Source organism: Quercus lobata, chromosome 9 (genome assembly GCF_001633185.2).
Source record: "Quercus lobata isolate SW786 chromosome 9, ValleyOak3.0 Primary Assembly, whole genome shotgun sequence".
Classification (NCBI taxonomy): Eukaryota; Viridiplantae; Streptophyta; class Magnoliopsida; order Fagales; family Fagaceae; genus Quercus; species Quercus lobata.
Genome location: NC_044912.1, coordinates 54767149 through 54794679, shown reverse-complemented (window position 1 = coordinate 54794679; position 27531 = coordinate 54767149). Strand labels below are relative to the sequence as shown.

General features: G+C 37.3%; 1 protein-coding gene across 3 annotated transcripts in view; it reads left to right on the top strand.

Moving 5' to 3' along the window:
* Positions 1 to 3952: 3952 nt before the first annotated feature.
* Positions 3953 to 27531, top strand: part of LOC115960988 (general transcription factor 3C polypeptide 3) — a 41195-nt gene continuing 17616 nt past the window's right edge. For 2 of the 3 annotated variants that reach the window (XM_031080024.1, XM_031080023.1), the window contains exons 1-8: positions 3953 to 4382; positions 5580 to 5948; positions 6039 to 6141; positions 6799 to 6906; positions 8391 to 8572; positions 18629 to 18824; positions 25351 to 25608; positions 25763 to 25909. In XM_031080024.1, coding sequence (XP_030935884.1) covers positions 5605 to 5948; positions 6039 to 6141; positions 6799 to 6906; positions 8391 to 8572; positions 18629 to 18824; positions 25351 to 25608; positions 25763 to 25909 — 1338 coding nt within the window. In that variant the 5' untranslated portion in view covers positions 3953 to 4382; positions 5580 to 5604. The remainder of the gene's footprint in view (positions 4383 to 5579; positions 5949 to 6038; positions 6142 to 6798; positions 6907 to 8390; positions 8573 to 18628; positions 18825 to 25350; positions 25609 to 25762; positions 25910 to 27531) is intronic. The other variant, XM_031080026.1, reaches the window with a different exon arrangement.

Sequence of the window (27531 nt, the reverse complement as noted above, 5' to 3'; positions counted from 1 at the left end):
TATTATTATTATCAACTTAACAGTATTTTAATATATGATACCAACATGCTTCAAGAAAATGTCCAACATTGAAAACAATTTCGAAAACAAACTCAACTAAATAGTTTGATGAATAAATATATTACAATCTATAATATAAGCAAAGAAATAAACTTTGAAACCAATATGAACAAAATCCATGTCAAACAAAACCATTTCGATCATTAAGAATATGACTCACTAAAGTCATGAAAAACACAAGATTCATTACAAAAAAAAAAAAGCATCTTTAGTTTTTATAGATTTTGCCTAAGTACCCAGATACGATGACACATACTCACACAAAAATCATTAAAGAAAGAATCAAAGAACATACACAACATGTACATACGCTATGAAAGTAAAAATAAGAAAAACAAAAGAGACGTAAACACAAACAATTAAAGAAAAAATATAGGAAAAAAAAGTTAGGAATAGAAATATAAGATAAAGATGGGTTACCCTCAAAAAGAATAATCCATGGATATTCATTGAAATCTTCTAGATAATTTCTGATAATAGAAAAAATAAAACCCAAAAGTTATGATGTTAAAACTTCCAAAAGGCCAAAAAAAAATTTTAAAAAAAAATCAGAAGATTCAAAGCTTCAAAAGTATTGAAATAAAACAATATATATATATATATATATATATATAATTACGTTATAGAGAAATACAATAGAAAGAAGGGAATCCATGATTATAGCTCTTCTACTATTGAAATTGGCCAGACAATTAAATGTATTGCAAAAAATGAACTAAAAAATTCATATATAAACCAAACAATTAGAAGATTTTGAGCCAAGAATTTATTAAAACAAAACAAAAATTATGTGACTACACAATGGAGAAATATAATAAACAAAAAAAATATGTCTACACAACATAGAAATATTAAAGAAATATGAGTTAGCTTTTAAATGTTAAAATTCAAAATATTAAAACTTTTAAAAGGTTAAAAAAATTTAAAGATTTAATTAAAAGATTCAGGCCCAGCAATTAAATAAACAAAACAACAATTGACAAACTTATAAGAAAAAGCAACAAATCTATAATTTTTATTGAACAAATCAGATAACCCTAACCTTGATGCATTGACCGAAGAAGGAGAGGAGTCCAATACATAAGTGGAATATGTGAATTGTGAAGCATGAGCCGCCCTCAAAAAAAATCTTGAAGAAAAATAAGTTTTAAGGAGAAATAGTTTTTGGGGCTATTAAGAATATAAAGTGTGAGAAAGACTGAATAGTCTGTATATTGATGTGTTATATCATGTTGTGTATGCTAGAATGGATGCGGAAGAGGAAGCATAGAATAGGAACACTAAAAACATGAGGGTTACGTGGTTCAGGCTTGACAGCCTACATCCACGGAGGAATCCCTTAAGGGCTACATCTTTATTGTATGAGAGTGTAGTACAATAACCTGTGTTACAATGAACCCTAATATGAGTGTATATAGGCGACTAAACCCTAGACTACTAGTACAAGCAGGAATGGGCTTGGGCCTATTACATTGGACTAATATGTCTAATATATATCTCTAAGACCCTCCCTCAAACTTAAGGTGGAAGCTCGATGAAGGCTTGAGGTTGGATAAGTATGAGAAGATCACTTGGAGATGCCCTGAAGAATGCCTTTGAAGAAACCACAATGAAGAATGTGCCAATTGACTAATTTCGAAGTCTCAAATGCAGAAACGAAGCCCAAAATTGGAATCTACGTGAAAAACTAAGCAAGATAGGCCCTTTTGAAAATTTTGACTTTTGGTCAAAGGTCAACGCAAAAAGTCAAAGTCAACTGGTCCAGAGTCAAAGTCAACAGTCAAAGTGCTCACGGGTCAAATCCGGGTGGGCCGAGTCGGGTCAGTTCGGGTCAATGGTCAGCTAGGTGACGTGGTGCTGACGAGACGACACTACTGACGTGGCTAATGACGTGTCACTGACGTGGACTAGGGCTGATGTGGAGGTGCTTGCATGGCTGTTGACGTGGAGTGATGACATCATCCGGTGACGTCAGATGACATCAGCAGAAGTCTTCGGCACGTGGCAGGCGCGTGACCGGCACGTGGAGGAGAAGCTAGAAACCCAGGTAGCGCGTGGAGGCGTGTGCAACATCGGTTGAAAGCCATATTTCTTCCGTAGGCAGATTGGTGGTCGACATGGCCGATAGGACGGCGCGTGTGGCCAACGGATAAACTACACAATTGGAAATCGTGGCGGTGCTTGGGAAAGATCCAGAAACGCAGGCAGCGCGTGTTGGTGCGTGATACCTCGTATGATTACCATATTCTCAGGCCAAGTGGATCGGTGGACGACAAGGCCGGCCTGGCGGCGCGTGTACCAAGAACACGATCTGGAAGTTAGGAATTTGAGGCGGCGTGTGTGAGTGTTCCAGGAGCCGTTGTCGGCGCGTGCGGCTGCCGTTGGATGTCGGGTTTCTGGGTTTTGGTCGCGATATGCCGTGGAGCACGTATGTCTTGTTAGTTTCATCAGGTGAAGGCTTAATGTGCATATATCTGATAAGTTAAGTCCCAGCTTTGCTTGAGTTTGTGGATCTTGGAAACAGCACTGCGCCACGGTGGCTGCGAGATGCCGTGGATTCTAGATCCAGCAGAGAAACATGTGTGACTTCAGATGGTGATATGTACGTGAGAATCTTCTTTGCTTGCTAGAGATGTTTTGTTTGATGCCAAGAACGAAGTTTGGCTCTAATACCATGTTAAGAATATAAAGTGTGAGTGTTACGTGCCTCCACGCGCTACCTGGGTTTCTAGCTTCTCCTCCACGTGCCGGTCACGCGCCTGCCACGTGCCGAAGACTTCTGCTGATGTCATCTGACGTCACCGGATGACGTCATCACTCCACGTCAGCAGCCATGCAAGCACCTCCACATCAGCCCTAGTCCACGTCAGCGACACGTCATTAGCCACGTCAGTAGTGTCGTCTCGTCAGCACCACGTCACCTAGCTGACCGTTGACCCGGACCGACCCAACCCGGCCCACCCGGATCTGACCCGTGAGCACTTTGACTGTTGACTTTGACTCTGGACCAATTGACTTTGACTTTTTTGCTCTGATACCATGTTAAGAATATAAAGTGTGAGAAAGACTGAATAATCTGTATATTGATGTGTTATATCATGTTGTGTATACTAGAATGGATGCGGAAGAAGAAGCACAGAATAGGAACACTGAAAACATGAGGGTTACGTGGTTCAGGCTTGACGGCCTACATCCACGGAGGAATCCCTTAAGGGCTACATCTTTATTGTATGAGAGTGTAGTACAATAACCTGTGTTACAATGAACCCTAACATGAGTATATATAGGCGACTAAATCCTAGACTACTAATACAAGCAGGAATGGGTTTGGGCCTATTACATTGGACTAATATGTCTAATATATATCTCTAACAGGGGTTTAGGTTTTCTACGCAAGCAATTCTTAAATAGGAGAGAGTAGAGGCGATGGGAGAGTGTCCTTATTTGGCTAGAAGTCTAATTTGCATTGGAAAAAGAAAACAGTGATGAGGTGAAAAATTTAATTTAATTTAAATATTGTGCTGATGTGGAAAATTGTGGGAGTTTCAAAAGTTTCGGTTTTATAAATATTGTGCTGACGTGGAAAATTGTGGGAGTTTCAAAAGTTTCGGTTTTATATATATATAGATAAATAATAATAATAATAATAATATAGATTATTAATTATTTATATAATTTAAATAAATAATAATTAAATTATTTATGATGTCACTGATTTGACCATCGGTCAGACCCCAATCTGACCAGAAAGCCGATAATTAGTGCATTTTTCGGTTATTTCACCGGTTTTCAAAAACATGGATTTTTGTTTCAGCTTTTTGTTTGCATTATTTTTTTCCGTCTTTTAAATTTGTATTTTATTAAACAAATCCCATAAATGAGAAAACTTAAAACAAAAACAAAAGAACAAAACAAAAGCTGAGAGATTGAAAACGCGCGTTTTGGGCTTCAAACGCTGAACCAAACGGGCACTGAGAGGGAGAAGGAGATTGAAATCGAGAGGGAGGGAGAAAGAGATATCGAGAGGGAAAAGCTGCTCCAGAAAACTCAAAAAATAATTCGTTCTTAGCGGCTCAAGGGAGGTATTTACAGGCGGCTCTGGCCAGTACTGGGCCGCTCCGGCCAGAACTTGGTTGGGTAAGTTCACAATATTTTTGGATTTTCCGTCTAAGTTTCAGTGTTTCTCTCGATTTGTCTCTCCCTATCGCTCTCCCTCGCTTTGAGGATTTAACGGCAACAGTGGATGGATGGTGAGTTAGCGAAGATTGAATTAGAGAGAGGGGGAATCTTTCGCCACTGTCTGACTGCCTGAATCGCCACCGGTAACTTGTTTTTCTTTTAAATTATAGATATATTGTGTGTAAAGTCTTGTTTGTTTTACCTTCATACATATTCGTTGCTCCATGAACTTTCCAATTGATGTGTTTCACTTAACAGACGCCTAGCAAAAAATGTTTTAGACTTGTACAATAAAATCAACAGGGTTTAATTTGTTGATGCGTGTGTTCTATTTTTAGCCTTCTTTTTGGGTATGCACTATCGCACACCACCTATTTGTTGAATTGCCTGACTGAAAATACATAATTTTCAGTTATGTTTGCTCAAAACCATCTTTAGTTCTACAATCCCATTTGTGTTTTTGGTAGGAAATATGCCTGGTTTATATAAATGCACATAATTGAAATACTCTCAAGCCAAGTCTACAAATATTATAATACTTTAGTCTCCTAGAAATGTTGAAAACTTGACTGTTACAACATCATAAATCTAGATTAGTAAAACAATTCCACTCAATATTTGGAAACTAATTCTATGACCAAAAACTAAATGAATAAATAAAATATGAATTAAGAAGATTGAATTTCAAAGTATTTAAAATATTGTGGGAAAACATAAATATTATACAACAAAATGAGTATAATAAATAGGTCTTTAAAAGCATAAAAATTATTTTAAATGAATTTGCAAAGTATCCAGGCATCACGCGGGATATTATCGAGTTTGAATTCAATAGGATTGCTTTCATCTTCTCTTGGTAGCCCTTGATTAATGTCCCATAAATTTTTCTCTGTAAACATTTGAGGAAGAGAGACGAGGGGAGTAGAAGTTTCTTCATATTGTAGAATTCTCATTTAGTTTCATTTTTTCTTGCTTCTACTGCCATTGATACTTGGCACTAATTTCATTTTGTTTACAAACTGGCGAAGGAAAATCAATGAGCCTGTGAGCCAAAATGTGGACCAATGTTATTTGATTTTTATAAAACCTCCTCCCCTTGATGTTGAGAGCATCTAGACTGTAACACATAATACATTTGTCCCGGCCAATTTTCACAAGGCACATAGGCATGAGCTGTATGCCTCTATACCTAGAGCATTCTAGATGCCTCAAAAGTTAGACTCTGCATAAGATGAACGGAACTTTCTTATGTTGCCAGTTCACATTGACTATTTTTGATGAATCTTAATGTGGTTGGTATAGATTGCTAATCTTGTTTGTATTTTCTTAACTGTTTTCAGGAGGCGAATTTAATATTACATTTAAATGGAGGAAGTGGAAAATGGAATTAGTGAACTTGAAGAGGGTTTGCTTGTCGTTAGCACTAAAGACAACAAGAAAGTAGATGTTGAGAAGGAAGAAGAAGAAGAAGAAGAAGAGGAACAAGAAGGAGAACAACAAGAAGAAGATGACGAGGATGATGATGACGGCAACGAAGACGAGAATGAAGGTGAAGGGGAGTATATGTTCAGATTTAAAGATGGGATAAACCCTTTTGATTTTGTGGAAGATAATGTTGATTCTGGTGTCCAACCTTATGAGCAGTTTGAGCGACTTGAGTATGAAGCTCTTGCTGAGAAAAAGCGAAAGTTACTTGCCGATAGTCATTGGTAGAAACTCCATTTCTTTAGTTTTTTCATGTGACTATGGGGTAAGAATTTGTGTTATTTACATTTATTATATCAAGCTCTTCTAAATAGTGAAGGATCAATGAAGAAGGCTAGGCAAGAAGATACATCTGGAGCAAGCATGGATGAAATAATGGAAGCCATGAATTTTGGTGTTCGAAGGAAATCAAGGAAGGTAGGGTTTTTTTTTTTTTTTTAACCACTGTTATTCCTACTTCACCAATCTCATAATGATAAATGGTCACGAAATTCACATTATTAGACATGCAAATGGTGCCTCATGTTATTTTTTGATGTCAAGGAGAGCTTCTTATACATTGCTGTCTTCTTGAACTTTTCTTTTTAACTTAATAACTTTAACTCTATTATTGTTTGTTATCATCAAAAGCTAATAATTTTGAAAGAATTAAGACTAGAAATCTACCTTTATCTCAAAAGATGATTTAGGAAATTTCATAAGTAAACTACAATAAAATGCTGGTTCAAAGCATTAGCTTTGGTTTGATTTAGCACTCTGGACTTTGAATCCAGCCACCTAGGATCGACTCTCAGTAGGACCTCAATATTATCATCTACTTTACTTATCAAAAAAGATTTAGTCACACAAGAACATAATTTAGTTCACGGGACTTATGAAAGCTTACACTAGAGTTGTGCCCTTATGTTGTGCTTTTCTTTTTAATGAATTGCTTATAAAAAAAATTGCTAATGGTGATTTTATGTGTGTTACTAGTCTAATTTTTTATGTTCGCCCTGCTCCCTTAACAAATAAATGGCAAATGGTGATTTTATGCGTGTTACTTGTCTAATTTTTTATGTGTGCCTCATGCAGCCTAAGAAAAGAGGTAGGCGGAAAGGATCAAAGAATAAACTCAGCCCTGAAATTACACGGATGCTTGGTGATGCTACCCTTCATTATGCACATGGTCATTATGAAGAGGTAAGATGCTTGATGAATTTTATTTTTAAGCACTAATTTTTGGTCACTCACTGAAATCGTTTGTGGGTTCTATGATGGGTTCCTCCAGCATACTAAGATATGGTCCCTGCAGTCTAACGATAGCCATATATTTTAGTTAATATGTAAGCTTTTAGATTCTTTCTCATTCACTATCCATTTCTTCTGCTTAGCACTCTTGAGGATTTTTACCACCATAATATGATGTTGGTACCAGTGTTTGCGTAGTTATTTTGTGGACATGATTACAATGTTATTTTTCATCTCTATTGTGCCCTCTACATCTAACTTTGATTTTCCTCATACGCCAAAATTTAGTGTTACATTTTGAATGTATTTGTGGCTCAATGCTCCTCAACTCAACCTTCCCCCCACCTCTGAAAAAAGAAGAAAAGACTATGTTATTAGCCCTCTCCCCTTTTCAATCCTCGTGATGGTGGGGAAGATAGCTTTCCTGAATACATTATATGATTGGCTGGAGGCTTTGAGAAGCCATTCTTTTATTAGTATTTTAGACTTTATTTATTGCTGTAATTTTCTTTAACTCTGCTGCACTACTTCTACATTTCCTGTGTATTGGGTAGTGCTGTCATATTTTTCTTTTTCACACACACACACATGTATGTATGTATGTATGTGTGTGTATATATATATATATATATATATACATCTTGAAGATCTTGGTGGGGTTAGTTGAGTGATTTGCCATCATTTTGAAAGCTTTTTATTGTGAACCATTGCATTGTGTCCTTGGTTATAATATTATTTTATCGCAGTGATCACCTATTAGAGTTTCCTAAAGTCTAAATGGAAAATTCTATTTTAGGAGTGGGCTCTTTGGCGTGGCAGCTTTAGTTGCTTTCAATTTAGTAAAGGTCAATGTTTTGAATTCTGTTCCGCTCTGGCCGAAATGGCCAGAATTTTTCATTCCGGTGGGTAGTCCGGTGCAAGTGACCCCCTTGTTTTGCACCATCCTAAATTCCGTCTAGTGTTGGCCTGATCTAGCGTTATGGGCGAAATTTCGTTATTCTAGGAGAAATGAGCGTTTCGGGCCAAACTTAGCATTTAGTCCATCTCAATCAACCCAAATTAAAATATAGCCCAACAAAGATAGTTATTTTATTATTATTATACAAATAATGGTCAAACAAACTAAAAGTCTAAAACTGAGAATTTTATTTATATTTTGAGAAGCTATTGTATATAAGTATAACTATACTTACTATCTTTATATATATAAAAGCTAGTGTGTATATGTGTGTGTGTATATATCCGGCACGTAACCCCAGAACGGTGCACTGGCACGCACCAACACCGGAATATTCTGTTCCCATGGCCAATCCGGAATGGCTTCCAGAACGGAATTCAAAACTTTAGTAAAGGTTCTTCATCTAAGGTTGTTCTATCTCAACCTTTATTCTTCAATAGCTTTTGACTACTAAAACTTCTAAAATATATTGTTGTAGGCCATATCAACGTTGCATGAAGTTATTAGGCTAGCACCAAATTTGCCTGATCCGTATCATACGCTTGGACTTGTCCATAATCGACTTGGTGAGGATAAGAAAGCCTCAAATTTTTACATGATAGCTGCGCATTTAACACCAAAAGATTCATCTCTTTGGAGGCTGCTTTTTACAAAGTCTATGTAAGTTTCCCCATGTTTGTCCATTCATTATTTATTACCTGATCTTTGTTGATGATGAGAATGCAACAGCTTTTATTTATGATGATAGATGTTCTTGTATTAAAATAACTTAAGGAAAAGTACACAAAATGCTCAGGTGGTTTCCCTATAAAATTTGGAAATGCTAGAAGTTTTGAATGTAACATTTAACCCTCTTGTGATATTGTTTTATATGTAAACCATTAAACATCGATGGAAATAAATAGTGAGTTGCTCATTTGATGAGATGTGTCCATACGTAGAACTGCATTTTCACATAAAACGGTACCACGGGGTTTTTTGTTACATATAAAACAATAACACTGAGGCAGTGTAGTTAAGGGTGAGTGGGGTGCTTGCCTAAGTGGCCCCTGAGAGGCGAGGCCTTGCTAAGGTACCTCAAAGGCCTCAAGGCAATGGGCCTTTAACGTGGCACTTGCCTTTGGCACCTGGTGAAATGGGTCAAAACATTTTTGTTCTAAGGCATTTTTGTGAAGTAACACGCATTTCAGGTTTTTTCTTTAACAGTGTGTATGGTTAAAGGTTTAGGGAGGAAGGAAAAGAGGAGAAAATGTCATTTTCCTCTGTTTGGTAGGGGAGAGAGGATGGAAGTAAAATGGGGTCGGGGGAGTTTTTTGCGTTGGCCCACAACTCTTTTTCCTCTCCAAAATGGAGAAGTTATAGACACTTTTCCATCCTTTTACTTTTTTTAATGAGTGCATGATGGTAATTAACTCTCCATCCTTTCACTTTTCCATCCTCTATACCAAACACATACATGGTTGAAAAAACAAATATTTTCTATCGTCTCACATTTCTATCCTCCCAATTAGACAAAGAAAAATTAGTGCAGGCTAGGGCTAGTTTAAGTTAGTAGTGGCCACCACTAGTCAACGAAGTCAAAGTTGATGAAAAGTAAAGTAAAAAAAATCTGCACGACAACACTGCGGTTGCAGATACTCTCTTTGGTTGGTGGAATTGGCTTGGAAAACATTCATCTAGCATTTGGAATTTAGCTCCTTTGTGCTTAATGTGGTGTATATGGAGGGAGCGAAATTGGAGGACGTTTGAGGACTTGGAAAGCTCGGATGACCAATTAATGGCTTCTTTCAGTGGCTCCCTTTTTTACCGGTCTAGAGCTTGGGGAATCACCTCTAGTGACTCTCTCCCTATGTTCCTTAGCTCTCTTCTTTGTATTTAGTATTCCTTTCTTTTTTTTCTCTTCTCTTTCTTTCCTATTTGTATTTTTCTCGCTGCCTTATGTTTTTCTTCATAAGGCAGTGTTCCTGAATATATATCCTTAATACTTATCAAAAAAAAAAAAAGCACTACATAGACTAAGGCTTCATTTTATTGGGGGGATAGAAAAGTGGGGGTATGGAAAAATGGGGGGATATAAGGGTTCTTAGTTCTCCGCATTTGTGTTTTGTTGGAAGGGTGGAAAACTCTTTTGTTTGGTTGAGAAAAAAAAAATGGGGAATAAGAAATGTAATTTGTATAAATTTACTGCCAGACCCCTATAACATAAAAAAACATTATAATTCTTTTACTCGCTTCACTTTGGCTATTTCCTTTTTGGCACCTCTAACCTTGGGCGATTCAAGGTCTTATCACCTTAAGGTTCGATAACGTACTCTTAAGCAACTTCAGTCGTCCATCTTTTGACAAATATAGCTTCTTCCACCCAGCCAACTTACATTCTATTTTCTCCAAGATAGGATTCCAAATAGTAAGGGACTTGTGGGAAGCCCCCAATGGCATATTAAGATAGGACATAAGCAAAGACCCAATCCTACAACCCAAAATCTCCGCCAAGGCATGGACATTATGAACCTCCCCAACAGGAAACATCTCACTCTTCAAAACATAAACCTTTAATCCTGTCACAGTCTGGAAACAAATTAGTAGCATCCGAACATGTAAAATCTGCTCCACATCTACATTACAAAATAGAATCATATCATCCACAAACAAAAGATGCAATACACATTCCCCTCCACCCTGCCTACCATCAGCCCTAAAACCATGAAGTAAACCAGCACCTTCAACTATTTTCATATCCTACTGAAAACCTCCATCATAACCAAAACCAACATAGGAGATAGCAAGTTCCCTTGTCTCAATCCTCTCAAGCTTCCAAAAAAGTCAGCTAAAAACCCATTAACCAAGACAGAGAACTAAATTGTAGATATACAAGTACAGATCCACCTACACCACTTCACCCCAAATCCCATTCTCTTTAGCAAATCTAGAAGAGCCTCCCAATTCACATGATCATAGGCTTTCTCAATATCTAGCTTACAAATAACCCTCGAAATCTTATTCTTTACCTAACTATCAACACACTCATTAACAATAAGAATTGAATCAAGTATCTGTCTACCACTTCCAAAACTATTCTGAGACTCAAATATCAACTAATCCAAAACCTCTTTCAAGCGATTTGCCAAAACCTTAGCCAAGATCTTATACACACTTCCCACCAAGCTAATAGGTCAGAAATCTCGGATATTGGAGGCACCATTCTTCTTGGGGATTAAAGCTATGAATGTTGCATTAAGAGATTTTTCAAACTTACTAAGTTGATAAAACTCTTCAAACACAACTAAAACATCACTTTCCACAACTCTCCAACAATGGTGGTAGAATGCCATAGAGAAACCATCAAGACATGGAGCTTTATCTCCTTCTAGCTCTTTGACAACTCGAAGAATTTCCTCCTTTTCAAACCTCCATTCAAGCCATTCCCTCTCCAACCCCTCAGTTTGATCAAACTCCAAGCCTTCCATAAAAGGCCTCCACTCCTCTGTCTTCTTATACAATTTTTTATAAAACTGTACTACTTGGTCCGCCACCTCTAATTATTCCTCATAAATAACCTCATCCACCTCCAACATACTGAGATGATTACATCTTCTCCGAGAATTAGCTACCTTGTGGAAGAATTTAGTATTGTTGTCTCCTTCCTTAATGCAAAGCATCCTCAATTTTTGTCTCTATGAGATTTCCTTCCTTAATGCAAAGCATCCTCAATTTTTGTCTCTATGAGATTTCTTCCAAGGAAAGAAGGTTCTCTATTTGAGATCTCACCACAACCCTCTCACTTATCTCCACTTCAGAATGGCCAAACTCTCCATCCTTAGCATCTAATAATTTCAAGGCCTTCAATAATTCTTTCTTTTGACAATCTACATTTCCAAACTCGCTACAGTTCCACTAAATAATGTCTCCTTTTGGAGCTTTCAACTTCTTGGCAAGCACATAACTAGGAGTACCTAAGAAAGAATATCGATTCCACCAAGCATGAATCCTATCTGTGAATCCTTCCATCTTTAATCACATATTCTCAAACCTAAAAGGACTCTCCTTCATTATCCCCCCTGCCTCCACTAAAATAGGAAAGTGGTCTGAAACAGGGCGAGATAAAACCCGTTGGATCACATCCAGGTAGTGGTCCTAATCATGAGATACCAGAGCTCTATCTATCCTAGACATCGAAGGCTAATTTGAACCACTAGACCAAGTATAACTCCCTCCCTCCCTCCAATGGTAAGTCTATCAAATTAAGCTCCTCAATAAATTCAAAAAAATTCTCCATGGCCGGAGTAAGATGCGATCCACCCAACCGTTCACTTAGGAAGCGAATGATGTTGAAATCCCTATGTAACACCGTGGAACATCCCAATATTGTGGAGTAGTATCCGGATGGGTTGGGAGGTTTTCAACAAAAATATTTAGTTTGAGGTAGGGGTGGGGGATAAAGTAAAGTTTTGAACGAATTAGTGTTGTGGGGATTCACCACTCCAACTGACCTTTCTGGCTGTGTTGGGATTGCTTCCAATAAAGCAACCTTTGTGGCCTCTTGTCTTGAACGGTTGGGGATAGAGAAATGGAGAAGTTGGGATATTCGTTTCATTTGAAGACCAAATGATTGGGAGATGGGTGTTGTGGATGAATTTCTTTGTACTTTGGGTTCTAATTTACCTTTAACTGAGAATGGAGACCGTATGAGATGGAAGTTGACGAAGAATGGGGATTTTGATATTCGCTCATATTCTAATAAACTACGAGGTCCCTTGCCCATTATCTTTCCTTGGAAAGGTATTTGGAAGGTTAAGGCTCCTCGGCGTGTTTCTTTCTTTGTTTGGACTGCCGTTTGGGACAAGATTCTTATAAGTGACAATCTGCGGGTAGAGGGTTTGATTTTGTTGACTGGTGCATTATGTGTCATTGTAATGGGAAGACGGTGGATCATTTACTACTTCATTGTGGAAAGGCTTATCAGTTGTGTTGTGGAGTTTAGTTTTTAGATCATTTGGGATTTCATGGGTCTTACCAAGATCAATTGTAGATACTCTTTTTGGTTGGTGGAATTGGTTGGGAAAACATTTGTCTAGCATTTGGAATCTGGTTCTGATGAGCTTAATGTGGTGTATTTGGAGGGTGCGAAATTGGTGAACGTTTGAGGACATGGAAAGCACTGACGACCAACTACTTGCTTCTTTTAGTGGCTCTCTTTTCAACTGGTCTAGAGTTTGGGGACTCAACTCTAGTGATTCTCTCCCTATGTTTCTTAGTTATCTTCTTTGTAAATAGTATTCTCTTTGTTTTTTCTTTTCTCTTTCTGTAATATTTGATATGCCTTATGCTGTTATGCATGAGGTAGTTTTTTGAATATACATCTTTATTACTTATCAAAAAAAAAAAAAAAAAAAAAAAAAAAAAAAAAAAAAAAAAAAAAAACTAAAGAGTATTATAACATGGAGGGGCTAAGAAGATACAAAAGGCTGAAAATTTTATTTCCCAAGTTCCCAAGCTAGTCACGTGGAGTGGCTCAAAAAACAAAAAAATGAAATACAAAAGTCAAAAGCTCAAAATAATAAAGCACAATGAAAAAACTGGAAGACAAATGGGCGAACAACCAAAAAAGAAAAAAAGAGAAGAAATGAAGGAGGAGGCCCAAGAGGGAGGGACAAAACTTAGAGAAGAACCAACTTGAAAATAGTTAAAAAAAAATGAACTAGCTCATAGGTAGAGATTTCTTTTGGATTCAAATTCAACTAGTTACAATGAGGGTAACCTTGCTTATTTATAGTTACATAGGCAAGTTGCTAAGTAAGTTACAAGAACCCACCATGTGGCTACCATGTGATTGGTCAAAACCTAACAATCTTCTCTAACTAACCAATAGGTTGTTGCACTTATCACTAATAATCTTATCAACTAACAAACTTTCTGTTACAAGTAAAAGGAACTACATATCATACAATATAAGCACTAGCAAACAGCTAGCTTTAAAAATGAACTGCATCATTATCCCACATCCATTAATATTATCTTATTTAACAAGTCTTAGTCCAATATGGTTTTTTTTTTTTTCATAACAACGGAATCTTATTCTTTACCTAACTATCAACACACTCATTAACAATAAGAATTGAATCAAGTATCTGTCTACCACTTCCAAAACTATTTTGAGACTCAAATATCAACTAATCCAAAACCTCTTTCAAGCGATTTGCCAAAACCTTAGCCAAGATCTTATACACACTTCCCACCAAGCTAATAGGTCAGAAATCTCGGATATTGGAGGCACCATTCTTCTTGGGGATTAAAGCTATGAATGTTGCATTAAGAGATTTTTCAAACTTACTAAGTTGATAAAACTCTTCAAACACAACTAAAACATCACTTTCCACAACTCTCCAACAATGGTGGTAGAATGCCATAGAGAAACCATCAAGACATGGAGCTTTATCTCCTTCTAGCTCTTTGACAACTCGAAGAATTTCCTCCTTTTCAAACCTCCATTCAAGCCATTCCCTCTCCAACCCCTCAGTTTGATCAAACTCCAAGCCTTCCATAAAAGGCCTCCACTCCTCTGTCTTCTTATACAATTTTTTATAAAACTGTACTACTTGGTCCGCCACCTCTAATTATTCCTCATAAATAACCTCATCCACCTCCAACATACTGAGATGATTACATCTTCTCCGAGAATTAGCTACCTTGTGGAAGAATTTAGTATTGTTGTCTCCTTCCTTAATGCAAAGCATCCTCAATTTTTGTCTCTATGAGATTTCCTTCCTTAATGCAAAGCATCCTCAATTTTTGTCTCTATGAGATTTCTTCCAAGGAAAGAAGGTTCTCTATTTGAGATCTCACCACAACCCTCTCACTTATCTCCACTTCAGAATGGCCAAACTCTCCATCCTTAGCATCTAATAATTTCAAGGCCTTCAATAATTCTTTCTTTTGACAATCTACATTTCCAAACTCGCTACAGTTCCACTAAATAATGTCTCCTTTTGGAGCTTTCAACTTCTTTTTTTTGATAGGTAATTTGAAAACTTATATTAAAGAGGAAAAAAAAAAAAAGAGAAGTACAAGATGTTCATGATGATGAACAACAACACAACACAACAGCAATAAAACAGCAACACAGCACAACACTACACAACATAATAGCAAGAGAGAAGTCAGGAAACTAAGCTAAGGGAAGGCATAAACTCAGAGAGGGAAGAACACTCAGTAAAACCCCAGCACTGAGACCACTCCATTAGACTGCGTTGGCATAAAATCTTTAACTCCTCCAACGTTTTCTCTTTATCTTCAAAAGATCGACGATTTCGCTCCAGCCACACAATCCACATTAAGCACCCTGGAACCAAGTTCCAAATTTCCGAATTATGCTTCCCAAGCCATTGATGCCAACTAGATAACAAACCCGCCACCGAACTCGGCATAACCCAATGAATACCAAAAGCCTGAAGCCTGAAAGCCCATAGGGAATGTATAATAGGACAATGAAGAAGAAGGTGGTCTACCGACTCTCCATCAGAGCAACACATACAACACCAATTAGCTAGAGGACGACCCTTAAGCATTAGGTTATCCAAAGTGAGGATCCGACCATGTGCAGCAGTCCACAGAAAAAAAGCCACGCGCTTAGGAATCTTTGGTTTCCAAACACCTTTCCAAGGAAATAAAGAATTCGAGGCACCCCGAATCTCATGGTAGTAAGATCGGGTGTCGAACTTCCCATCCCCTTTCAGCCCCCAGCGAAGAGTATCTCTCCTATCACCTCGAGGAATACGAGGATGGATAAGCTGAAAAAGAGAGTAAGAAGCAGCCAACTCCCAATCTTCAAACGCTCTATAAAACCTTAAATTCCACACTCTAACAGAACCCCCTTCTGGAGCCCACAACACCTCAGAGATGCAAGCATCCTTGACCGCTGAACATGCATAAAGCACAGGATAGCGATCTTTTAAAGAATTCTCACCAATCCACCTATCATGCCAAAAGCGGATACGAGTACCATCACCCACTTCATAGGACAGATGCTTAGAAAAGCTCTCCCACCCTTCATTAATACTTCTCCAAAGACCACACCCATGAGCCCTCCTGCAGACTTTAGAGCACCACCCCTCTTGACCCTCACCATATTTTGAGGAGATAACTTTCAACTTCTTGGCAAGCACATAACTAGGAGTACCTAAGAAAGAATATCGATTCCACCAAGCATGAATCCTATCTGTGAATCCTTCCATCTTTAATCACATATTCTCAAACCTAAAAGGACTCTCCTTCATTATCCCCCCTGCCTCCACTAAAATAGGAAAGTGGTCTGAAACAGGGCGAGATAAAACCTGTCGGATCACATCCAGGTAGTGGTCCTAATCATGAGATACCAGAGCTCTATCTATCCTAGACATCGAAGGCTAATTTGAACCACTAGACCAAGTATAACTCCCTCCCTCCCTCCAACGGTAAGTCTATCAAATTAAGCTCCTCAATAAATTCAAAAATTACTTATCAAAAAAAAAATAAATTCAAAAAAATTCTCCATGGCCGGAGTAAGATGCGATCCACCCAACCGTTCACTTAGGAAGCGAATGATGTTGAAATCCCTATGTAACACCGTGGAACATCCCAATATTGTGGAGTAGTATCCGGATGGGTTGGGAGGTTTTCAACAAAAATATTTAGTTTGAGGTAGGGGTGGGGGATAAAGTAAAGTTTTGAACGAATCAGTGGTGTGGGGATTCACCACTCCAACTGACCTTTCTGGCTGTGTTGGGATTGCTTCCAATAAAGCAACCTTTGTGGCCTCTTGTCTTGAACGGTTGGGGATAGAGAAATGGAGAAGTTGGGATATTCGTTTCATTCGAAGACCAAATGATTGGGAGATGGGTGTTGTGGATGAATTTCTTTGTACTTTGGGTTCTAATTTACCTTTAACTGAGAATGGAGACCGTATGAGATGGAAGTTGACGAAGAATGGGGATTTTGATATTCGCTCATATTCTAATAAACTACGAGGTCCCTTGCCCATTATCTTTCCTTGGAAAGGTATTTGGAAGGTTAAGGCTCCTCGGCGTGTTTCTTTCTTTGTTTGGACTGCCGTTTGGGACAAGATTCTTATAAGTGACAATCTGCGGGTAGAGGGTTTGATTTTGTTGACTGGTGTATTATGTGTCATTGTAATGGGAAGACGGTGGATCATTTACTACTTCATTGTGGAAAGGCTTATCAGTTGTGTTGTGGAGTTTAGTTTTTAGATCATTTGGGATTTCATGGGTCTTACCAAGATCAATTGTAGATACTCTTTTTGGTTGGTGGAATTGGTTGGGAAAACATTTGTCTAGCATTTGGAATCTGGTTCTGATGAGCTTAATGTGGTGTATTTGGAGGGTGCGAAATTGGTGAACGTTTGAGGACATGGAAAGCACTGACGACCAACTACTTGCTTTTTTTAGTGGCTCTCTTTTCAACTGGTCTAGAGTTTGGGGACTCAACTCTAGTGATTCTCTCCCTATGTTTCTTAGTTATCTTCTTTGTAAATAGTATTCTCTTTGTTTTTTCTTTTCTCTTTCTGTAATATTTGATATGCCTTATGCTGTTATGCATGAGGTAGTTTTTTGAATATACATCTTTATTACTTATCAAAAAAAAAAAAAAAAAAAAAAAGAAAGAAAGAAAGACTAAAGAGTATTATAACATGGAGGGGCTAAGAAGATACAAAAGGCTGAAAATTTTATTTCCCAAGTTCCCAAGCTAGTCACGTGGAGTGGCTCAAAAAACAAAAAAATGAAATACAAAAGTCAAAAGCTCAAAATAATAAAGCACAATGAAAAAACTGGAAGACAAATGGGCGAACAACCAAAAAAGAAAAAAAGAGAAGAAATGAAGGAGGAGGCCCAAGAGGGAGGGACAAAACATAGAGAAGAACCAACTTGAAAATAGTTAAAAAAAAATGAACTAGCTCATAGGTAGAGATTTCTTTTGGATTCAAATTCAACTAGTTACAATGAGGGTAACCTTGCTTATTTATAGTTACATAGGCAAGTTGCTAAGTAAGTTACAAGAACCCACCATGTGGCTACCATGTGATTGGTCAAAACCTAACAATCTTCTCTAACTAACCAATAGGTTGTTGCACTTATCACTAATAATCTTATCAACTAACAAACTTTCTGTTACAAGTAAAAGGAACTACATATCATACAATATAAGCACTAGCAAACAGCTAGCTTTAAAAATGAACTGCATCATTATCCCACATCCATTAATATTATCTTATTTAACAAGTCTTAGTCCAATATGGTTTTTTTTTTTTTCATAACAAAGTGGCTTAATTTATGCTAGCCATCAACTTACCATGGCCCCTCTCTTTTATTAAGCTAGGGATTGGCTGCGAAGTAAATATATGATACTAAGCACAAATATAGGCGGAGTTAAAAATATCTTATTCAAACAAACCTCCTTCAATTAAACGGTTTTTTTTTTCTTGGTTTGTCATTAAGTTAAGAAGTTGTAACTCTAGGACATGGTAAGTTACCCAGTAAGAAATTTCTTTTTAGCAAATAATGTAGTGAGGATACTCTGTTCTTTTTTCAAGTGATAGGAAAGTTTTTGACATGTTCAAATTTTTTTTTTTTTTTTTTTTTGTGTGTCTGTTTATTCACCTCATTACTTTTATGTGCATGAAAGGAATGGATTGATTATTAATTATAGACATTCTGTCAAATGCAGTGAACAAGGAAACATTGGTCAAGCTAGTTATTGCCTTTCTAAAGCAATATTGGCAGATCCTAAAGATGTTACTCTAAAACTTCATCGTGCATCACTCCATGTTGAGCTTGGAGATTATCAGAAAGCTGCAGAGTCATTTGATCAAATATATCAACTTAGTCCTGAGAACATTGAAGCATTAAAAACAGGGGCAAAGGTACTTTTTCCTTGTGTTTAAAAGGCCTCTTGAATTTGATTTGAATATGCACTTGTATGCCATAAATTGCAGTGGTCTTACTTTTTATTTTTATTTTTGCTTTTTGATAGATATTAATGGCTCTTTTTTTCTTCAAATACTATTTTTGGATATTCCCAATGCTATTTTTCATATCTATTTACACTTCTTCTTTTTTTTTTTTTTTTTTTTTGTAATTTGCTTTTTACCCCTAAGTGTTTATGTATTGGATGAGGTGGCTGGCTTGGATTTCATGGATGTTTTTACAACGGATTTGGAGGCCGTGGGGGATTGTAGGCAACTTGGTAGTGAGTGGTTGGTTAGCGAGGAGTATGTGATTCCAGAAGAGGATGGGGCATCCTAGTGGGTGGATATGAAGATGCTAGGGTTCAGCTCATAGGTCTATCTTGATGGGTTCAAATCTGAATGTGTTAACCTATTGCAAAAATTAGAAGCAGCAAAGAAGAATAAAATGGAGGTTGCGCTCTACTAAGCATTAAAGGGGTTAGAGAATTATGGAATTTGATTTCCTCTTTAATTTATGATGGGAGACTATCCCAATTGTTAAGAATCAAGGAGGCAATAAGCGTTTGGGTGGTCAGTGGTCTATTTTTTTTTAATAATAGTTAAGAATGATTACGTGGAATGCAAGGGGTTTGAATAATCCACAAAAACAATTAATGATGAAAAATTTGTTAAGGTATTTGAAGTGGATAGTGTGGATATCCAGCTGGCAAGAAATTTATGGGGTATTCCTTTTGTTGATTGGGTGGCTCTTGATGCTACTAATACAATAGGATGGGTGTTACTAATGTGGGATGAATAGGTATTGGAGAAGAGTGATTATTTAGGGTTTAGGAATGTAGGATTGGGCTTGATTTGGGCTTTATGGCCTAATTGATGACAGCATGACATTCACATTGGGATGATTTAATTGGAGTGAGGCAAAGGTGGGATGTACCCTGGTGCTTGTTGGGGAATTTTAATGTTGTTTGATTCCCTAGTGAGAGATTGGGTTGTAGCAGATTTACTCCCTAATGATGGGGTTCGCTGACTTTATTGAGAAGTTGGGTTTGTTGACTTGTCATTTGAAGGGGGCTTGTTTACGTGGTAGTGGTACAGATTTGCCAGTCATGTCTAGGATTGATAGGGTCCTAATATTGTCAGACTGGGAGGAACATTTCTCATATGTTACAATACAGATTTTTCCACGTCCACCATCTGATCATAGACCAATTTTGGTGGAGGTTGGGGGCATTTCAGGAGAGGAGCCATTTTTTATTTAAGAATATGTGGCTGAAGATGAAAGGGTTTGTGGATAAAGTATAGTCATGGTGGAGTACGTATTACTTAAGTGAAACTCCCTAGTTTTTGTTTTCCAAGAAGCTGAAAGTATTAAAGCTGGACATCTGAATTGGAACAAGAGGGAATTTGAGAATTTAGGTGTCAGTAAAAAGAACTTGATGGGTGAGCTATCGAGGTTAGATGAAACAAAAGGCGTCTAGGGGGTTACTAATTGAAAAAGGAGTACAATGGAGGAAGTGAAGTCCAAGTTGGAGGGACTCATTTCTATGGAATAGATTTCTTAGCGACAAAAACCAATGGTCCTTTGGCTTAAGGAAAGGGATAATAAACAAGATTCGTCATCAGACAACGAACTCTCATAGAAGGTATTATCATTTAGGGGTCATAGAGGTAAATGGTTTTGTTTTTGAGAAGGACTTGAAGGTGAGGGATTTGGTGATGAATTTTGACAAGACCTTGTATCAAGAAACAGAAGAACGGAGACCTATGGTTGATGGACTGGATTTTCAAATGATTGAGGTGGCCAAGAGTAGTTTGCTCAAAACAAGGTTCAAGGAGGAAATTTTGCAAGTAGTAAGGGTCTATAAGAGGGATAAAACGCCAGGTCCAGATGGGTTTCTATGAGCATGGAAAATTAGAGAAATCTCTCAAAACATCCGTTATTGCATTAATCCCAAGAAAAATAATGCTTCCAATATTGGAGATTTTCAGCCTATTAGTTTAGTTGGGAGTTTATGTAAGTTCCTTGTTAAGTCGTTGGCAAATTGGTTGAAACGAGAGTTGGACAAGCTTCATTTTGAGTCTTAAAATGCATTTGTGGGAGGTAATGAAATTATGGACTCCATGATTATTGTTAATGAATGTGTGGATTGTAGGATTAAAGGTCATATTTCAAGAATCATTGGCAAGTTGAATTTTGGAAAAGTCTATGACCATTCTAATTAGGAGACACCCTTGTATTTGTTGGTTAGGATGGGATTTGGGAGTAGATGGAAAGGGTGTATCCGTACTTGCATTTCCATAGTCCAATCTTTGGTATTGGTGAATGTTTTTCCCTCCTCCTTTTTTTTTTTTTTTTTTTTTTTTTTTTTTTGTAGTTCGAGGGGATTGTGACAAGGAGATTCTTTATCCCCTTTACTTTTCTTACTAGTTATGGAGGTGCTAAGTAGGATGCTAAGGAGAATGGAGGATGTTGGCCATAATTAGGGTAGGTAATAGGGATGATGATGGATTATGTCTCTCACTTGTTATTTGTAGATGATACAATATTGTTATGTGATGCTAATACCGAAAATATTATTTACATCCGATTGTTGATGATTTGTTTTAAGGCGGTGATTGGTCTAAAGTTTAGTAAGAGTGGCCAAGTGAGATGGTTCCGGTAGGAGTGGTTGACAACATGACTGCTCTTGTTTATATATTGAGTTGCAAGGTATGATACCTTCCAATGACTTATCTTAGGATGCCACTAGGGGCTTCTTTTAAGTCTTAATCAATTTGGAACCCCATTTTGGAGAATTATGAGTTTCGGTAAGCAAGTTGGAAGAGGTTTCATTCATCAAAAGGGAGTTTGTTGACTTTACTAAAGCGAACATTTTCGAGTTTACCCATGTGTTACTTATCCTTATTTACCATCCCCATGAGTTTGGCAAACAAGTTATAGAGGAATTTCCAGTGGGGTGGTTTAGGGGATGAATTTAAGCATCACTTGGTGGGTTGGGATAAGGTTTGCACTCCTATTGCTAATGGGGGGTTAGGACTTAGGAAGCTTACAACTCTTAATCAAGCGTTGGTATAGAAGTGGCTGTGGTGATTTGGAGTAGAGGAAACATGATTATGGAGGCGTATAATAATTGTGAAGTTTGGAGAGAAGTGGGGTGGTTGGACCATGAAACCTATTTGTGGCACTCATGGGTGTGGTGTGTGGAGGAGCATTAGGATGGGATGGGATACATTCTTGCATTATATTCAGTTTGATGTAGGTTTAGGTGACCAGATTCGTTTTTGGCATGACTAGTTGTGTGGTGAACAATCCTTAGACGTAGTTTACAATGTATTAAATGATAATTCCCCTAATCAAGTGGCTTCAGTGGAGTCTTTGTTGGGAAGGCTAACAACTGGAGTGATGAAGAGTTGGGATGTTAGATATGTTTGGTCTTTTAATGATTTTTTTGATAGGTAATAAAAACTTTATAGAAAAAAGTACATCTTGTTCACAATAGTGAACAAAATGTGTAAGAAACCATTACAAACAAATCAAGAAGAGGAAATAACATACTGTAGGAAATCAAAATTGGAAAAACATTGGGTAAAAGCCCAAGTCCTAGACCACTCATACAAATTCCTAATTAGCTTTTGATATTCATTCATTTTATAATGCTTTAAAGGGCTCCACTGCTGCCTTAGAAAGGCTTTTGGGGTTTGAGAGAACCATGGAGGGTCTCTTTTTTTGTGTGGTTGGCAGCATGAGGGAAGATTCATAGTTGTGATAACCTCATTAAGAGATGCAATACTTTAGTACGATGCTATTACATGAGCCAATGTAGTGGAGAGATGGTGGAGATTCTTGGTAAGGCTAACAACTGGAGTGATGAAGAGTTGGGATGTTAGATATGTTTGGTCTTTTAATGATTTTTTTGATAGGTAATAAAAGCTTTATTGAAAAAAGTACATCTTGTTCACAATAGTGAACAAAATGTGTAAGAAACCATTACAAACAAATCAAGAAGAGGAAATAACATACGGTAGGAAATCAAAAACGGAAAAACATTGGGCAAAACCCCAAATCCTAGACCACTCATACAAATTCCTAACTAGCTTTTGATATTCATTCATTTTATAATGCTTTAAAGGGCTCCACTTCTGCCTTAGAAAGGCTTTTGGGGTTTGAGAGAACCATGGAGGGTCTCTTTTTTGTGTGGATGGCAGCATGAGGGAAGATTCTTAGTTGTGATAACCTCATTAAGAGAGGCTGTACTTTAGTACGATGCTATTACATGAGCCGATGTAGTGGGGAGATGGTGGAGATTCTTGGTTTAGACAACCTCATTACGAGAGGCTATACTTTAGTACAATGGTGTTACATGTGCCAATGTAATGGGGAGATGGTGGACCACCTTTTGATTCATTGTACAATTGCTCATTAAGTGAGGCTATACTTTAATACGATGGTGTTACATTTGCCAATGTAGTGGGGAGATGGTGGACCACCTTTTGATTCATTGTTCAATTGCTCATAATCCATGGGCTCTTTTTTAAGGTGCTTTGGGATCCATTGGGTCCTATTGGGAAGGAGATGAATGTCATGTTTGGTTGGAGGAATTGGGTGGGTAAGCATTCATTGGCTTTTTGGAATATGGTTTCATTGTGTTTGATGTGGACTATTTGGAGGGAACATAACCAGCATACATTTGAGGATGTGGAGTGTATGAGGAGTTAGTTGTTAGCAACCTTTTTCTAGTTCTTTATTTGATTGGTCTTGTGCGTGAGGCTTTACATATTGTGATTTAATTGTGATGGTTTTAGACTCATCGTCTTTTTGTACATAGGCTTTTTTCATGTCCTGTGGGAGTGGTTCCAAATTTTTGAGTTGCTAGTAGATGCTTTCGGTTGCAAGCAAGGCTCACTTCCTATGAAATATTTAGGCCTTCCATTGGGTGCAAAATTTGGAATCCCATCATTGAGAAGGTGGAAAAGAGGTTAGCGGGATGGAAAAGGTTGTATCTCTTCAAAGCGGGTAGACTTGCTCTCATAAAAAGTACTTTATCCATGTTTTTGAGCATGTGTTTTTCAAAATTATTCAAATTAGTAGTGGAGGCTTATGTGGCTGAACTCATGCAATTCCCTAATGGGGTTCTTTATTGGGACTTGGAGTTCTTGTGAGCAATTCAAGATTGGGAATAGGAAGCTTTGTCTATTTTCTTGGATGCTATATATGGAGTCTCGTTGAGGGGTATTGGTGAAGATAAGATGTGTTGGACACTTGCTAAGAGTAGGGGCTTTGAAGTGAGCATTTATTATTAGGCTTTGTTGGGTGTATGTATTCAGTCCTTCCCTTTGATAAGTATTTAGAAGCAAAAGGCTTCTTCCAGAGTTGCATTTTTTGTTTGGACTGCAACTTTGGGAACTACTTTGACTATTGATAATTTACAGTAGAGGAAGGTGTTGATTTTGGATTGGTGTTATTTGTGCAAAAGAAATGGAGAGTCGGTAGATCATCTTGTATTACATTGTTCTATTGTTTTTGAGTTGTGGTCTATGGTGTTCACTTTGATTGGTACATACTGGGCAATGCCAAAGACTGGTTGAGCTCCTAGCATGTTGGCAAGGAAAATTTGGTCAACATCGTAATGGTGTTATCTAGATGGTTGTCTCTCATTGTTTGATAAGGTGCATTTGGCAAGAGAGAAAAAATTGGTGTTTTGAAGATTCTAAAAGGACTATAGCTGACTTAAAACTTTTCTTCTTTAAAACACTATCAGATTGGATGTCTATCATAAGAAGTCATTCTGTTTTTACTTATCAATATATATATATATATATATATATATATATATATAAAACAATTTAGGCATTGGCTCAGTGTGACAATATATTACATTTTTCCTCAGTTTATAGATTGGGTGAGGAGGCCTTCTCTGGGAGGCTTGGTGACACAAAAGGTTGCTATCTTTCTATGTTGGTAGTGTTTGATATTATTATTACGATTTTCAAGGTGACAAGGGCAGCTTCATTGAGTAGGGCATTTGAAGATGAAGAGAAGTCAATTGGAAGTATGAAATTGATTTTTCTCAAACTTAATAGAATTTCAAACCCAAGGAAAAAATTCATGGCTAATATAGTAATATGTTGCATAATCAAGATAGGAAAAGTGCATCTTCTGTGTTTTCTTTACAAACATAATCAATGAAACAGTTGTTTACATGTTCCCTTCTAAATTTAGCATCAGTGAGATTTTGGATTTCATGTTTTCACAATTGAACTGATTAAATTTGTAAGCATATATTGCCCTTGGTTCTAGAGTTTCACAAAGTTGAATATGTTTTTCTGCTTTTCCTTGCAGTAGTGAGTTTTTTCGAGCATTTTTTTGAAGGTGACTGATTGGTAGTTTGGCTCATATCTCATGCCTTTTTTAGGGCATTAATTAGTCTGACATAAGTTTTCTGTTCTGTTGATATTAGTTTTTGTCTTGCTTTTCATTCAGTTGTACCAGAAAGGTGGTCAGCTTGGACATTCTATCCGCATTCTTGAGGATTATGTTAAAGGTCATCCAAGTGAAGCTGATACAAGTGTGATTGATCTGCTAGCTTCCATATTCATGGAAAGTAATTCTTATGACAAAGCTCTCCTACTTATTGAGCATGCAAAGCTGGTCTACTATTCAGGAAAAGAGCTGCCCTTGAATTTGACAATAAAAGAAGGAATATGTCATGTTAACCTTAAAAATATGGAGAAGGCTGAGGTTGGTTGCATGTGTATTTTTCTTTCTTTTTTTACTTTTTTTGGTCTTAGTTCATAGGTGATCACTTATACTCTTACACGGCATACTCTCAGGACATCTTAAAAGGGATTAAAAGATAATAATGTTTTTCACTGAAGATCTTTTGCATTTATAGGTTCTCTTCAGTATTTTGCAGCGGGAAAGTGTAAATGATCATGCTCATTTGATTGTCGAAGCTGCAGACTCATTAATGAGTCTTGAGCATTATGACTCTGCATTGAAGTACTATCTGATGTTGGAAGGAAGTGCTAAAGGTGACAACGTAAGTAAAACAATGCTTGATATAAGACACATGCATTTTTATTGCTGCATCTTAGGTTGTCTGCTGCTGATAATGTCCACAAATAAAAGTAGATGGAGTCGTTCATTTGACTGAGCTATATTACTGAAATATATTGGGTCATCATCTTTGAATTGCTAGTATGAAGAATTGCTAATATGAAGTGTGCGTTTGGAAGAGCTTTTTACTGATTTGCTGAAAGTTTTACCTAGCAAAAGCGAGTTTTAAAAAGCTGTACATAAGCAAATAAACCTAAAAACAAAAACAAAAAAAACCGCACAGGAGAAGTCCATGGAAGTTCTCTTTTATTTTTATTTGCTGCTACACAAACAGGCATTTAGCTTTTTTGAGTGGTTAGTCACGTGATTCTTGACATTTTGCATGAGGGGCTTGATCAGAGTTATTCATCATCTTTGCCTTTTTCCTTGTAGAGCAGATTACTCTTTTTTAGATAGGTAATAAATACTTGCATTAAAAATAAAAATAAAAAAAGGAACAAAGTTCTATAAGATTCTCACCATGGACAATCCAATTATACGGGGATTCTAATGGTTGACTAGCGTTATATGTGTAAAAGGAATGATGAGAATCCTGATGATTAGCTACTTCATTGTTCATATTTGGAGTCAATGCCATATGATCCCTCAAGATTGAAGAAGGAAACCATACTCCTTCCAGCATAGAGCTTGGAAGTCAGTACCATCATGTCTGATGTGTAACTTGTAGAGTTAAAGAAATCAAAGAACATTTGAGGGAAGGAGCTGTCATTTGGGAGGAATAAATCAATATTTTTCAGTACTTTATTTCATTGGCTTTTATCAAGTCCATTTGCACCATGGGAGAAAATCTATTAACATGAAAAGTTCCACGTGCTATCATTTGGAGCCACAGTGATTTCTCTTCCTACACTCTCGCTATCTACTCATGTGAAGGTTATTATGGATCTGAACGGTCTGATTAGTCTCCAAGGCCTAAAGTGTATTGGACACCATTTGTAGTTAGCATGTTGTTGGCTGTGGAAAAGCATTAGAATGGGCTGGTGATGACTTCTCTTTAGATAATTTTCTTAGGGGACAGGATGTGGTTACTTTATTTGGTATATTGTCCAGTGAGGTACCTTTGATGGTTGTATGAATCTTGCTGAGGAATAGTAGGTGGTGAGCTACTTCTGCCAGTCCCGTAGTTTAAGTTTTTTCATGCTTAATGGGATTAGGTAGCTGAGCTGGCTCTTGCTTGTTTTGTCTTTAAGGGTTAAAGGCATAAGATACAATGTTTTGGCTGGTGTCTCACATATAAACAAAAGGCTAAAGTGACATTTCATCACCTTTTTCTTTTGGCTATTTTTGGTGGAGGGAGGGAGGTTTAGTGAGTGGCTGTAACATGAGGCTTTGACAAACATTGGAGGGGAAAACTTTTGAGGCAAGGGCTTTCTCATGCCATGTGCCCCATTGAAATAGTGCATTTTTTGTATCCAACTACTCTTGACATATTGTGTTAATTGGTTACTTTCTCAAGGGGAAGAGGTTTTAATACAAAGTGGATTTACGTGAAAAGGTTCTAGGCTCTTTGTCTGGTGTCTATTTTCTGTCTCTTTTTTTGTCATA